Source organism: Bufo bufo, chromosome 6, assembly GCF_905171765.1.
Source record: "Bufo bufo chromosome 6, aBufBuf1.1, whole genome shotgun sequence".
Taxonomy (NCBI): domain Eukaryota; kingdom Metazoa; phylum Chordata; class Amphibia; order Anura; family Bufonidae; genus Bufo; species Bufo bufo.
In genome coordinates this window covers 769,313-782,355 of record NC_053394.1, presented here as the reverse complement: position 1 = coordinate 782,355, position 13,043 = coordinate 769,313, and the positions used below count along the sequence as shown (strand labels likewise).

The 13,043-nt window shown below is 46.1% G+C and overlaps 2 protein-coding genes across 6 annotated transcripts in view; both read right to left on the bottom strand.

The window, feature by feature from the left end:
* Positions 1–2,860: 2,860 nt before the first annotated feature.
* Positions 2,861–4,543, bottom strand: LOC121003954. Of its 4 annotated transcripts, XM_040435935.1 has the most exons (3): positions 4,062–4,543; positions 3,674–3,785; positions 2,861–3,635 (listed from the first exon to the last, which is right to left on the bottom strand). In XM_040435935.1, exons 1-3 carry the CDS (start codon positions 4,366–4,368, stop codon positions 3,131–3,133), a joined length of 924 nt encoding a protein of 307 aa, XP_040291869.1. In that variant the 5' UTR covers positions 4,369–4,543; the 3' UTR covers positions 2,861–3,130. The 4 variants fall into 4 exon arrangements, 2 of the variants coding, with proteins under 2 accessions (XP_040291869.1, XP_040291867.1); XR_005779629.1 differs by lacking the exons at positions 3,674–3,785; positions 4,062–4,543 and adding an exon at positions 3,865–3,884; XR_005779628.1 differs by lacking the exons at positions 3,674–3,785; positions 4,062–4,543 and adding an exon at positions 3,786–3,804.
* Positions 4,544–4,709: 166 nt separating this feature from the next.
* SFXN4 (sideroflexin 4) overlaps positions 4,710–13,043 on the bottom strand; it is a 77,854-nt gene continuing 69,520 nt past the window's right edge. For both annotated transcript variants that reach the window (XM_040437887.1, XM_040437886.1), the window contains exons 12-14: positions 5,383–5,456; positions 4,909–5,026; positions 4,710–4,819 (exon numbers count right to left, since the gene is read on the bottom strand). In XM_040437887.1, the coding sequence (XP_040293821.1) occupies positions 4,742–4,819; positions 4,909–5,026; positions 5,383–5,456 (270 nt within the window). In that variant the 3' untranslated portion in view covers positions 4,710–4,741. The remainder of the gene's footprint in view (positions 4,820–4,908; positions 5,027–5,382; positions 5,457–13,043) is intronic.

The following is a 13,043-nucleotide window of genomic DNA, read 5'->3' as shown; positions in this document are numbered from 1 at the left end:
TGCATACTGTGGAGAAGTCGGCAGTATATTGTGCTGCACTGTATATGGTTCTGCTGGGGCGGTATATTGTGCTGCACTGTGTATCTGGTACTGCTGGGGCGGTATATTGTGCTGCACTGTGGTATCTGGTACTGCTGGGGCGGTATATTGTGCTGCACTGTGGTATCTGGTACTGCTGGGGCGGTATATTGTGCTGCACTGTGTATCTGGTACTGCTGGGGCGGTATATTGTGCTGCACTGTGGTATCTGGTTCTGCTGGGGCGGTATATTGTACTGCACTGTGGTATCTGGTACTGCTGGGGCGGTATATTGTGCTGCACTGTGGTATCTGGTTCTGCTGGGGCGGTATATTGTACTGCACTGTGCTATCTGGTTCTGCTGGGGCGGTATATTGTGCTGCACTACAATATTGCAGGCCTTGCCTACTTGTGTTGCCCCACCTTCTGTCAATTTGGACCTGCCTCCATCATGGGGCCACTTTAACCCTTTAATGACATTGCCATTTTTCACCTGAAGGACCAGGCCACATTTTGCAGATCTGACCGGTGTCACTTTATCTGGTGATAACTTTTACTGATCTGGCCATTGCGAGATTGTTTTCTCCTGACACATTGTACTTCATCACCGTAATAAATTTAAGTCAATATAAATCACCTTTATTTATAAAAAATAAATAAAAAAATAAATTTTCAAAATTTAAATTTCTCTGCTTTTAAGGCAGATAGTGATACCTCACAGAAGACTTATTACTTTACTTTTCCCATAGCTATACTTTATGTCTGGATCATTTTGTAAATGTCATTTTTTTTAGGATGTTAGACATTTAGAACTTTCGAAGCAAAACCCACTTTTTAAGGAGCAGTTTAGGTCTGAAGTCAATTTCTGGGGCTTACATAGTAGAAACCACCCATAAATAACCCAATTTTAGAAACTACATCCCTCAAGCTATTCAAAACTGAATTAAAAAAAATTGTTAACCTTTTATGTGTTTCACAAGAATTAGGGTTAATGGAGATTAAATTTCTAAATTTCACTTTTTTGGCAGATTTTCCACTTTAATCAATTACCGCTGTATGAGCACGCGGCCGGGCGCAGAAGGGAAGGAGCGCCGCATGGTTTTAGGAGAGCAGATTTTGCTGGACTGGTTTTTAGACTCCATGTCCCATTTGAAGCCCCCCTGATGCCTCCTACAGTAGAAAAGACCAAAAAGTCACCCCATTTTGGAAAGTATGGGATGAGGTAAGTTTTATTGATACTATTTGGTGGTACATATGATTTTTAATCACTCTATAGTACGCTTTTTGTGAGACAAGGTAGCCAAAAAAATCGCTGTTCTGGCATTTATTTATTTTTTACAGCGTTCACCTGACGGGGTGGATCATGTGATATTATAGAGCCGGTTGTTACGGACTCGAAGATACCCAATGTGTCTATTATTACAGCGTTCACCTGACGGGGTGGATCATGTGACATTATAGAGCCGGTTGTTACGGACGCAGCAATATCCAATGTGTCTGTTATTACAGCCTTCACCTGACGGGGTGGATCATGTGATATTATAGAGCCGGTTGTTACGGACGCAGCAATATCCAATGTGTCTATTATTACAGCCTTCACCTGACGGGGTGGATCATGTGACATTATAGAGCCGGTTGTTACGGACGCAGCAATATCCAATGTGTCTATTATTACAGCCTTCACCTGACGGGGTGGATCATGTGATATTATAGAGCCGGTTGTTACGGACACGGTGATACCCAATGTGTCTTTTATTACAGCGTTCACCTGATGGGGTGGATCATGTGATATTATAGAGCCGGTTGTTACGGACTCGAAGATACCCAATGTGTCTATTATTACAGCTTTCACCTGACTGGGTGGATCATGTGATATTATAGAGCCGGTTGTTACGGACACGGTGATACCCAATGTGTCTATTATTACAGCGTTCACCTGACGGGGTGGATCATGTAATATTATAGAGCCGGTTGTTACGGACGCGGTGATACCCAATTTGTCTATTATTACAGCCTTCACCTGACGGGGTGGATCATGTGATATTATAGAGCCGGTTGTTACGGACGCAGCAATATCCAATGTGTCTGTTATTACAGCCTTCACCTGACGGGGTGGATCATGTGATATTATAGAGCCGGTTGTTACGGACGCAGCAATATCCAATGTGTCTGTTATTACAGCCTTCACCTGACGGGGTGGATCATGTGACATTATAGAGTCAGTTGTTACGGACGCAGCAATATCCAATGTGTCTATTATTACAGCCTTCACCTGACGGGGTGGATCATGTGATATTATAGAGCCGGTTGTTACGGACTCGAAGATACCCAATGTGTCTATTATTACAGCGTTCACCTGACGGGATGGATCATGTGATATTATAGAGCCGGTTGTTACGGACTCGAAGATACCCAATGTGTTTATTATTACAGCCTTTACCTGATGGGGTGGATCATGTGACGTTATAGAGCCGGTTGTTACAGATGCGGTGATACACAAATTTGTCTAGTTATTTTGGTTTTACACAATAAAAGTATGGTTAAAAAAAAATACGTTTGTGTCTCCATTTTCTGAAAGCCAATAATTTTTATTTTTTTTGGCTGATTGTCTCATGTCTGGGCTTTTTGCGGGATGAGGTGACTGGTACTAATTTTGGGTACATATGCATTTTTGGATCACTTTTAATACCTTTTTTTGGGAAGTGAGGTGGGCAAAATTTCTATTCCATCATAGTTTTTTCGGCAGGGAAAGTAACGTGATCCCTTTATAGATCAGGTCGTTACAGACGTGGAGATACCAAACATGCAGTTTTTTTTAAATCAATTATAAAGCTATGCTCAGCTATACCATTGGGGGGGGGGGGGGGCATACATACCATAGATATACAATGTTCCGATTCCCACAGCCCTGAAATGTGGTGATCACAACCTTCCATTATTACCATCAGATTGTACAGACTAGCCAATCGGAGGACTGCCCTCATTGGTCCCTGGCCGGTAAGCTGAGATCCCTGGTTGTGTGTAACAGCCGGGAACTCAGCGCTGCCACCATGTACATAGACATGGTGACAGTGCTCCATGACGAGTATACACGTCATATAGCACTAAGGGGTTAAGTTCCCAATCCGCTCACGCCGGCAGATGTGGCATCCCCCCCAGCAGCAGAGATGACCTGGGGTTGTTGCGTCCTCTCCAGCACAAGCGATGACCTGCGGATGTGGCGTCCCCTCCAGCGGCAGTGATGACCTGCGGATGTGGCGTCCCCTCCAGCGGCAGTGATGAACTGCGGATGTGGCGTCCCCTCCAGCGGCAGTGATGAACTGCGGATGTGGCGTCCCCTCCAGCGGAAGTGATGACCTGCGGATGTGGCGTCCCCTCCAGCGGCAGTGATGACCTGCCGATGTGCTGGTCCCCTCCAGCGGCAGTGATGAACTGCGGATGTGGCGTCCCCTCCAGCGGCAGTGATGACCTGCGGATGTGGCGTCCCCTCCAGCGGCAGTGATGAACTGCGGATGTGGCGTCCCCTCCAGCGGCAGTGATGAACTGCGGATGTGGCGTCCCCTCCAGCGGAAGTGATGACCTGCGGATGTGGCGTCCCCTCCAGCGGCAGTGATGACCTGCCGATGTGCTGGTCCCCTCCAGCGGCAGTGATGACCTGCGGATGTGCTGGTCCCCTCCAGCGGCAGTGATGACCTGCCGATGTGGCGTCCCCTCCAGCGGCAGTAATGACCTGCGGATGTGGCGTCCCCTCCAGCGGCAGTAATGACCTGCGGATGTGGCGTCCCCTCCAGCGGCAGTGAAGTGATGACCTGCAGATGTGGCGTCCCCTCCGGCGGCAGTAATGACCAGCGGATGTGGCGTCCCCTCCAGCGGCAGTGAAGTGATGACCTGCCGATGTGGCGTCCCCTCCAGCGGCAGTGAAGTGATGACCTGCCGATGTGGCGTCCCCTCCTGCGGCAGTGATGACCTGCCGATGTGCTGGTCCCCTCCAGCGGCAGTGATGACCTGCGGATGTGCTGGTCCCCTCCAGCGGCAGTGATGACCTGCGGATGTGGCGTCCCCTCCAGCAGCAGTGATGACCTGCCGATGTGGCGTCCCCGTCAAGCAGCAGTGATGACCAGCCGATGTGGCGTCCCCTCCAGCAGCAGTGATGGCCCGCGGATGTGGCGTCCCCTCCAGCAGCAGTGATGTCCTGCGGATGTGGTGTCCCCTCCAGCAGCAGTGATGACCTGGGGTTGGGGTCCGCTCCACAACCTCCAGCTTCACAAGCAGGGTCAGACTGACCATAGACCCTACTGGGAAATTTTCCTGGTGGGCCAATGTCCATAGGGCCACAAGAGCGCTCCTCATTGACGCTGGCCAGGTACATACTACTGGGTGGTGCTGCAGGTAGGGCTGACTTGGTGTTGTGGCCCATATCTCACTTCATAAGCCCCCTGCTCCATGTCTATATTAGAGACAATTGGAGGAGGACAGAACGTGGCAACTACCGATGGCCGCCAGAGAGGGGAAGCTTCTGGGGAGGTATTTAACTCTGCACCGTGGTATTTGGTTCTGTGGGATGGTATTCTGTACTGCACTATAGTATTGCTGACCCTGCCAACTTGTGGTGGCCCATCTACTTGTGTTGCCCCACCTTCTGTCAATTTGGAGTCACCTACAACATGGGGCCACTTTTATTTTATTTTTTCCAGGGCCACTTTAATTTCCAAGTCCTCCCTGTTCACAAGCCCCGGTTATAGAACAGTGTAGCTTCTGTTGTCTTCTCCTTCAGTTCTTCCTCCAGATCGTCTCGTCTTATCTGAAATACAACAGAAGATGACTTGTGTGTAAAGAATGTGCCCCCTGTGTTTTTCTCAGATGCCTGGCGCCACCTCAGCAGACACGCACCGATCCTCTCTGTGGGAAGAGGGCGAAGGACACAGGAACCATCATCCCGAAGGTGACCAGAGCAGCCAGATGTTTGAGCAAGGAGAACACCCGAGGGCTCCTCAGCATATGGGGAGAACTGCAAAGAGGGGAGACGTAAGGTTAACTTATGGGAACAGTGAAGCTGCCTCAATGTGGAGCAAGGGAAGGAGAGGGCACCAGTCACCACCAAATCAGCAGGGAAGGAGAGGACACGACACCAGTCACCGCCGAATCAGCAGGGAAGGAGAGGACACGACACCAGTCACCGCCGAATCAGCAGGGAAGGAGAGGACACGACACCAGTCACCGCCGAATCAGCAGGGAAGGAGAGGACACCAGTCACCGCCGAATCAGCAGGGAAGGAGAGGACACGACACCAGTCACCGCCGAATCAGCAGGGAAGGAGAGGACACCAGTCACCGCCTCAGTAGGGAAGGAGAAGACACCACTCACCGCCTCAGTAGGGAAGGAACCAACGTTGTGACTCCGAACAGAGCCGACCGGGACAGCGCTGTCTCCTTCATGGCCTGAGCAAAGAGAGGGGATGATGAATAGGACGGCACATCTGGGGCAGATCCCGCTACAGGCTTCTTTATGTACTGTACAGATCCCACCACAGACTGTTTATATACCGTACAGACCCCGCTACAGGCCGTATTGTATATACAGTGCTGCCCATAATTATTCCTACACCTGGCAAATTTTGACTTTTATTCAACCAGCAAGTAATTTTTTGACGGGAAATGACATAGGTGTCTCCCAAAAGATAATAAGACGATGTACAAGAGGCGTTATTGTGGAAAAAATACATTTCTCAGCTTTCATTTACATTTGAGCAAAAAATACAAGATGTTCCGCACTGTGGAAAATCTCAGAGGACGTGGTCGGAAGCCAAAAGTGACCCCTGTGCTGCCAGGAGGATAGTTAGAATCCAAGGATCACCACCAAGGTCGTCCTGGTGAATCTGGGATCTGCTGGTGGCAATGTCTCAAGGCAGACAATCCAACGGACACTGCACACTGCAGACCAAGGAGGACGCCACTTCTCCAGATAAGGCAGACAATCCAACGGACACTGCACACTGCAGACCAAGGAGGACGCCACTTCTCCAGATAAGGCAGACAAAAGCTCGCTTGGCCTTTGCAAAAGCTGATCTGGACAAAGAAGAAGACTTCTGTGTTATGGTCAGATGAAACAAAAATTGAATTGTTTGGTCACAATGATGTTTCCTTCATTTGGCGTAAAAAAGGAGACGCCTTCAACCCAAAGAACACCATCCCCCCTGTCAGACATGGTGGTGGGAACCTAATGCTTTGGGGGAGTTTTTCAGCCAATGGACCAGGGAACCTAATCACAGTAAACGGCCCCATGAAAAAAGAGCAATACATGAGGATTCTCACCGACAACATCCGGCCGTCTGCAGAGAAACGTGGCCTTGGGCACCAGTGGACATTTCAGCCGTACAATGACCCAAAACACACAGCAAAAGTGGTGAAGAAATGGTTAGTAGACAACAACATTGACGCTTTGCAGTGGCCAGAGTCCAATGGAGAATCTGTGGAGGGGGCTAAAGATCAGGGTGATGGCAAGAAGACCCTCCGACCGGAAAGAAGAAGACCCTCCGACCGGAAAGAAGAAGACTCTCCGACCGGAAAGAAGAAGACCCTCCGACCAGAAAGACTTGGAGCTCATTGCTAAAGATGAATGGGCAAAAATACCTGTGGAGATCTGCAAAAAGCTGGTCTGCGATTATAGAAAGTCTGATTGCTGGAATAGCCAATAAAGGCTTTTCTATTGATTATTGAGAAGGGGATGAATAATTTGGGACTCAACGCTGTTTGCTCAAATGTAAATAAGAGAAAATGTATTTTTTCCACAATAATGCCTCTTGTACATAGTCTTATTATCTTTTGAGAGACACCGATGTCATTTCCCGTCAAAAAATTACTTGCTGGTTGAATAAAAGTAACTTTAAGTCAAAATTTGCCAGGGGTATGAATAATTATGGACAACACTGTACATACCGCACAGATCCCGCTACAGGCTTCTTTATATACCGCACAGATCCCGCTACAGGCTTCTTTATATACCGCACAGATCCCGCTACAGGCTTCTTTATATACCGCACAGATCCCGCTACAGGCTTCTTTATATACCGCACAGATCCCGCTACAGGCTTCTTTATATACCGCACAGATCCCGCTACAGGCTTCTTTATATACCGCACAGATCCCGCTACAGGCTTCTTTATATACCGCACAGATCCCGCTACAGGCTTCTTTATATACCGCACAGATCCCGCTACAGGCTTCTTTATATACCGCACAGATCCCGCTACAGGATGTGTGTGTATGTATATATGTACACTGCTCAAAAAAATAAAGGGAACACAAAAATAACACATCCTAGATCTGAGTTAATTAAATATTCTTCTGAAATACTTTGTTCTTTACATAGTTGAATGTGCTGACAACAAAATCACACAAAAATAAAAAAATGGAAATCAAATTTTTCAACCCATGGAGGTCTGGATTTGGAGTCACCCTCAAAATTAAAGTGGAAAAACCCACTACAGGCTGATCCAACTTTGATGTAATGTCCTTAAAACAAGTCAAAATGAGGCTCAGTAGTGTGTGTGGCCTCCACGTGCCTGTATGACCTCCCTACAACGCCTGTGCATGCTCCTGATGAGGTGGCGGACGGTCTCCTGAGGGATCTCCTCCCAGACCTGGACTAAAGCATCTGCCAACTCCTGGACAGTCTGTGGGGCAACGTGACGTTGGTGGATAGAGCGAGACATAATGTCCCGGATGTGCTCAATTGGATTCAGGTCTGGGGAACGGGCGGGCCAATCCATAGCATCAATGCCTTTGTCTTGCAGGAACTGCTGACACACTCCAGCCACATGAGGTCTAGCATTGTCTTGCATTAGGAGGAACCCAGGGCCAACCGCACCAGCATATGGTCTCACAAGGGTCTGAGGATCTCATCTCGGTACCTAATGGCAGTCAGGCTACCTCTGGCGACGGAGGGCTGTGCGGCCCTCCAAAGAAATGCCACCCCACACCATTACTGACCCAATGCCAAACCGGTCATGCTGGAGGATGTTGCAGGCAGCAGAACGTTCTCCACGGCGTCTCCAGACTCTGTCACGTCTGTCACATGTGCTCAGTGTGAACCTGCTTTCATCTGTGAAGAGCACATGGCGCCAGTGGCGAATTTGCCAATCTTGGTGTTCTCCGGCAAATGCCAAACGTCCTGCACGGTGTTGGGCTGTAAGCACAACCCCCACCTGTGGACGTCGGGCCCTCATATCACCCTCATGGAGTCTGTTTCTGACCGTTTGAGCAGACACATGCACATTTGTGGCCTGCTGGAGGTCATTTTGCAGGGCTCTGGCAGTGCTCCTCCTGTTCCTCCTTGCACAAAGGCGGAGGTAGCGGTCCTGCTGCTGGGTTGTTGCCCTCCTACGGCCTCCTCCACGTCTCCTGATGTACTGGCCTGTCTCCTGGTAGCGCCTCCATGCTCTGGACACTACGCTGACAGACACAGCAAACCTTCTTGCCACAGCTCGCATTGATGTGCCATCCTGGATAAGCTGCACTACCTGAGCCACTTGTGTGGGTTGTAGACTCCGTCTCATGCTACCACTAGAGTTAAAGCACCGCCAGCATTCAAAAGTGACCAAAACATCAGCCAGGAAGCATAGGAACTGAGAAGTGGTCTGTGGTCACCACCTGCAGAACCACTCCTTTATTGGGGGTGTCTTGCTAATTGCCTATAATTTCCACCTGTTGTCTATCCCATTTGCACAACAGCATGTGAAATTGATTGTCACTCAGTGTTGCTTCCTAAGTGGACAGTTTGATGTCACAGAAGTGTGATTGACTTGGAGTTACATTGTGTTGGTTAAGTGTTCCCTTTATTTTTTTGAGCAGTGTGTGTGTATGTATATTATATATATATATATATATATATATATATATATATATATATAGAATAAATGAACTCCGCAGCACATCCGAGTAGTGAAGAAGTAAAAGAAGCTTTATTCACCAAGCATGCAACGTTTCAATCCTCTCAATGGGATTTTTCTCAAGCAGTGAGAAAAATCCCATTGAGAGGATTGAAACGTCGCATGCTTGGTGATTAAAGCTTCTTTTACTTCTTCACTACTCGGATGTGCTGCGGAGTTCATTTATTCTATACTGTTTGGAGGTGGATCGCCGACTCAGCCGCTGGCACTCCGTCTGTACTCTTCAGACAGTGGTGCTGCCCACATTCCTTGATTTATATATATACACACACACATATACATACATACATACATACACACACACAAAAATGGAAGAAATGGCAGCACCAATTATCAAACAATACGTCGGGTGCTATGTCCTAGGGTGTAACTCCGAAACGTTGCCTCACTTTACCACATGGGCCAATAAACCACAGTTTTTCTACTGGAAGTGCTGTCCGTTTTCTGGAATATATATATATTGTAGGAAGGCGCAAGGATCACTCATAGATGGAAGGTATGTGTCACTGAGGTTCCTGGCCGGTATTTTCAGGTGTCAGCGGCAGCTAATGCTGATTGACACTTTGCTATTTTAGTATGGCTGTATAGCTGATCTGGGACGGCTCTTACTGGGAGTAGTCAAAGTGCTGGGTGGGTTACTACTCCCCACGTTCCAGGCCAGGTCTTGACTGGCCTATAAGAAACCCAGCCGGCAGTGTCAGCTGGAAGTGAATACCTCTCTGACAATCGCTGGTGTGAGAACTGATCTCTGTGCTGGGCTGGAAAGCTGAGACCTGTGTGTTGGGAGTGCAGGTCACCAAAAGCCTGCATTTGGGCTGATGGAGGCAGAACCGCCCACAAGGTGACTTTTTTTTTTATGCACAAACTTTCTACTCGGTGTGAACAAACACCAACCTTGTTTCACCTTATGTGTGAATAAACACGGACATTTGAATTACGAACTTGTACTTTGCCTCTGTACTGCGTCCGCTTATCCCAAATATATATATATATATATTTCATTTTATGTTTCCATGTGTCGTAAAAAGATAAACAGTTTCCCCCATAACAGTAACCTCTACAGTACCCGCCCATTTAACAATGACCTCCACAGTGCCCACCCCTTTAACAGTGATCTCCAGTGCCTGCCCCTTTAACAGTGAACTCCACAGCGCCCGTCCGTTTAATAGTAGCCCCTAGCAGTGAAGTTGGGCAGTGTAGTTCTGCCGTCATTTGTCATATGACTGAATATTTAAGGACCTGCGAACATTGATGGCCAGTTTGCATTGTTCGCCCGCGAACATATGCGGGCTGCCATCTTTTTTCACAAGTCGGGCGAGGCACAGATAAGCCCTTACCTGTGCGCGAGCCGGTCTGAAAACAAATGCGGTCAGCGGGAGCAGGCAGTTCCAAGAACAGCCCGATGAAGGCCCCCGGTGGCTGTTCTCGGAACTGCCTGCTCCCACTGACCGCACTTGTTTTCAGACCGCCTCGCGCACAGGCACAGGTAAGGGTGGTTTCTATTATGTAAGCCTCACAAAGTGACTCCAGACCTGAACTGGTCCTTGAAAAGTGGGTTTTTGAAAATTTCAGAAAAATTTCAAGATTTGCTTCTAAACTTCTATGCCTTGTAACATCCCCAAAAAATAAAATGTCATTCCCAAAATGATCCAAACATGAAGTAGACATATGGGGAATGTAAGGTAATAACTATTTTTGAAGGTATTACTATGCATTATAGAAGTAGAGAAATTGAAACTTGGAAATTTGCAAATGTTTCCAAATATTTGGCAAATTTGGTATTTTTAAAAAAAATAAAAATGAAATTTTTTGACTTAATCTTACCAGTGACATGAAGTACAATATGTGACGAAAAAAATGGCCTGGATAAGTCAAAGTGTTTTAAAGTTATCACCACATAAAGTGACACTGGTCAGAATAACCGTGACCTCCAGTGTGCCCGCCCCTTTAACCCCTTAGGGACTCAGCCCTATTTCACCTTAAGGACTTGGCCATTTTTTGCAAATCTGACCAGTGTCACTGTAAGTGGTGATAACTTTAAAACGCTTTGACTTATCCAGGCCGTTCTGAGATTGTTTTTTCGTCACATATTGTACTTCATGACACTGGTAAAATGGAGTAATAAAAAAATATCATTTTTATTTATAAAAAAAAATACCAAATTTACCCAAATTTTGGAAAAATTTTCAAAATTTCCAAGTTTCAATTTCTCTACTTCTATAATACGTAGTAATACCTACACAAATAGTTATTACTTTACATTCCCCATATGTCTACTTCATGTTTGGATCATTTTGTGAATGACATTTTATTTTTTGGGGACGTTACAAGGCTTAGAAGTTTAGAAGCAAATCTTGAAATTTTTCAGAAAATTTCTAAAACCCACTTTTTAAGGACCAGTTCAGCTCTGAAGTCACTTTGCGAGGCTTACATAATAGAAACCACCCAAATGACCCCATTCTATAAACTACACCCCTCAAGGTATTCAAAAATGATTTTACAAACGTTGTTAACCCTTTAGGTGTTCCACAAGAATTAATGGAAAATAGAGATACAATTTCAAAATTTCACTTTTTTGGCAGATTTTCCATTTTAATAATTTTTTTCCGGTTACCAAGCAAGGGTTAACAGCCAAACAAAACTCTATATTTATGGCCCTGATTCTGTAGTTTACAGAAACACCCCATATGTGGCCGTAAACCGCTGTACGGGCACACGGCAGGGCGCAGAAGGAAAGGAATGCCATACGGTTTTTGGAAGGCAGATTTTGCTGGACTGGTTTTTTTTGACACCATGTCACATTTGAAGCCCCCCTGATGCACCCCTAGAGTAGAAACTCCAAAAAAGTGACCCCATTTTAGAAACTACGGGATAGGGTGGCAGTATTGTTGGTACTATATTAGGGTACATATGATTTTTGGTTGCTCTATATTACACTTTTTGTGAGGCAAGGGAACAAGAAAAAGCTGTTTTGGAACAGTTTGTATTTTTTGTTATTTACAACATTCATCTGAGGGGTTAGATCATGTGATATTTTTTATAGACCAGGTTGTCACGGAGGCGGCGATACCCAATATTAGTGTTTCCATAGTCTAAGAGCTATAGTTTTTGGGCGATTATCTTAGGTAGGGTATGATTTTGCGGGATGAGATGACGGTTTGATTGGCACTATTTTGGGGTGCGTGTGACTTTTTGATCGCTTGCTATTACACTTTTTGGGATGTAAGGTGACAAAAAATGGTTTATTTAGCACAGTTTTTATTTTTTACGGTGTTCATCTGAGGGGTTAGGTCATGTGATATGTTTATAGAGGCGGTCGATACGGACGCGGCGATACCTAATATGTATACTTTTTATTTATTTATGTAAGTTTTACACAATAACAGCTATTTTAAAACAAAAACAAAAAATGATGTTTTAGTGTCTCCATATTCTGAGCCATTGTTTTTTAATTTTTTGGGTGAACGTCTCAGGTAGGGGCTCATTTTTTGCGGGGTGAGGTGATGGTTAGATTGGTACTATTTTGGTGGGCAAACGCCTTTTTGATCGCTTGCTGTTGTACTTTTTGTGATGTAAGGTGACAAAAAAATTGTTTATTTAGCACAGTTTTTTTTTTACGGTGTTCATCTGAGGGGTTAGGTTATGTGATATGTTTATAGAGCCGGTCGATACGGGCGCGGCGATACCCAAAATGTCTACTTTTTAATTTCCCCCTATTGTTTACCTATTTTATTTTTTACTTTATTTGGGAAAAATGATGTTTTTTATTTTTACTTGAAACTTAATTTTTTGGGGGGAATTTTTTTTTTTTTTACTTTCTTTTTTGTCCCACTTTGGGACTTGAACTTTTGGGGGTCTAATCCTTTACAATGCATTCCAGTACTTCTGTATTGGAATGCATTGGCTGTATGAGTAATACTGTGTGTATTACTCATACAGCTTCCAGGGGGCTGGATCTCACAGGCTCGTCACCAGAAGGCATCGTGCTGCCTTCCATGCCATCGGGTCCCCCCACAGCCCCAAGGGGACCAGATGGCGCCGCTGCTATAGGTAAAAGCCGCAAACCGCAGGTCTGAAT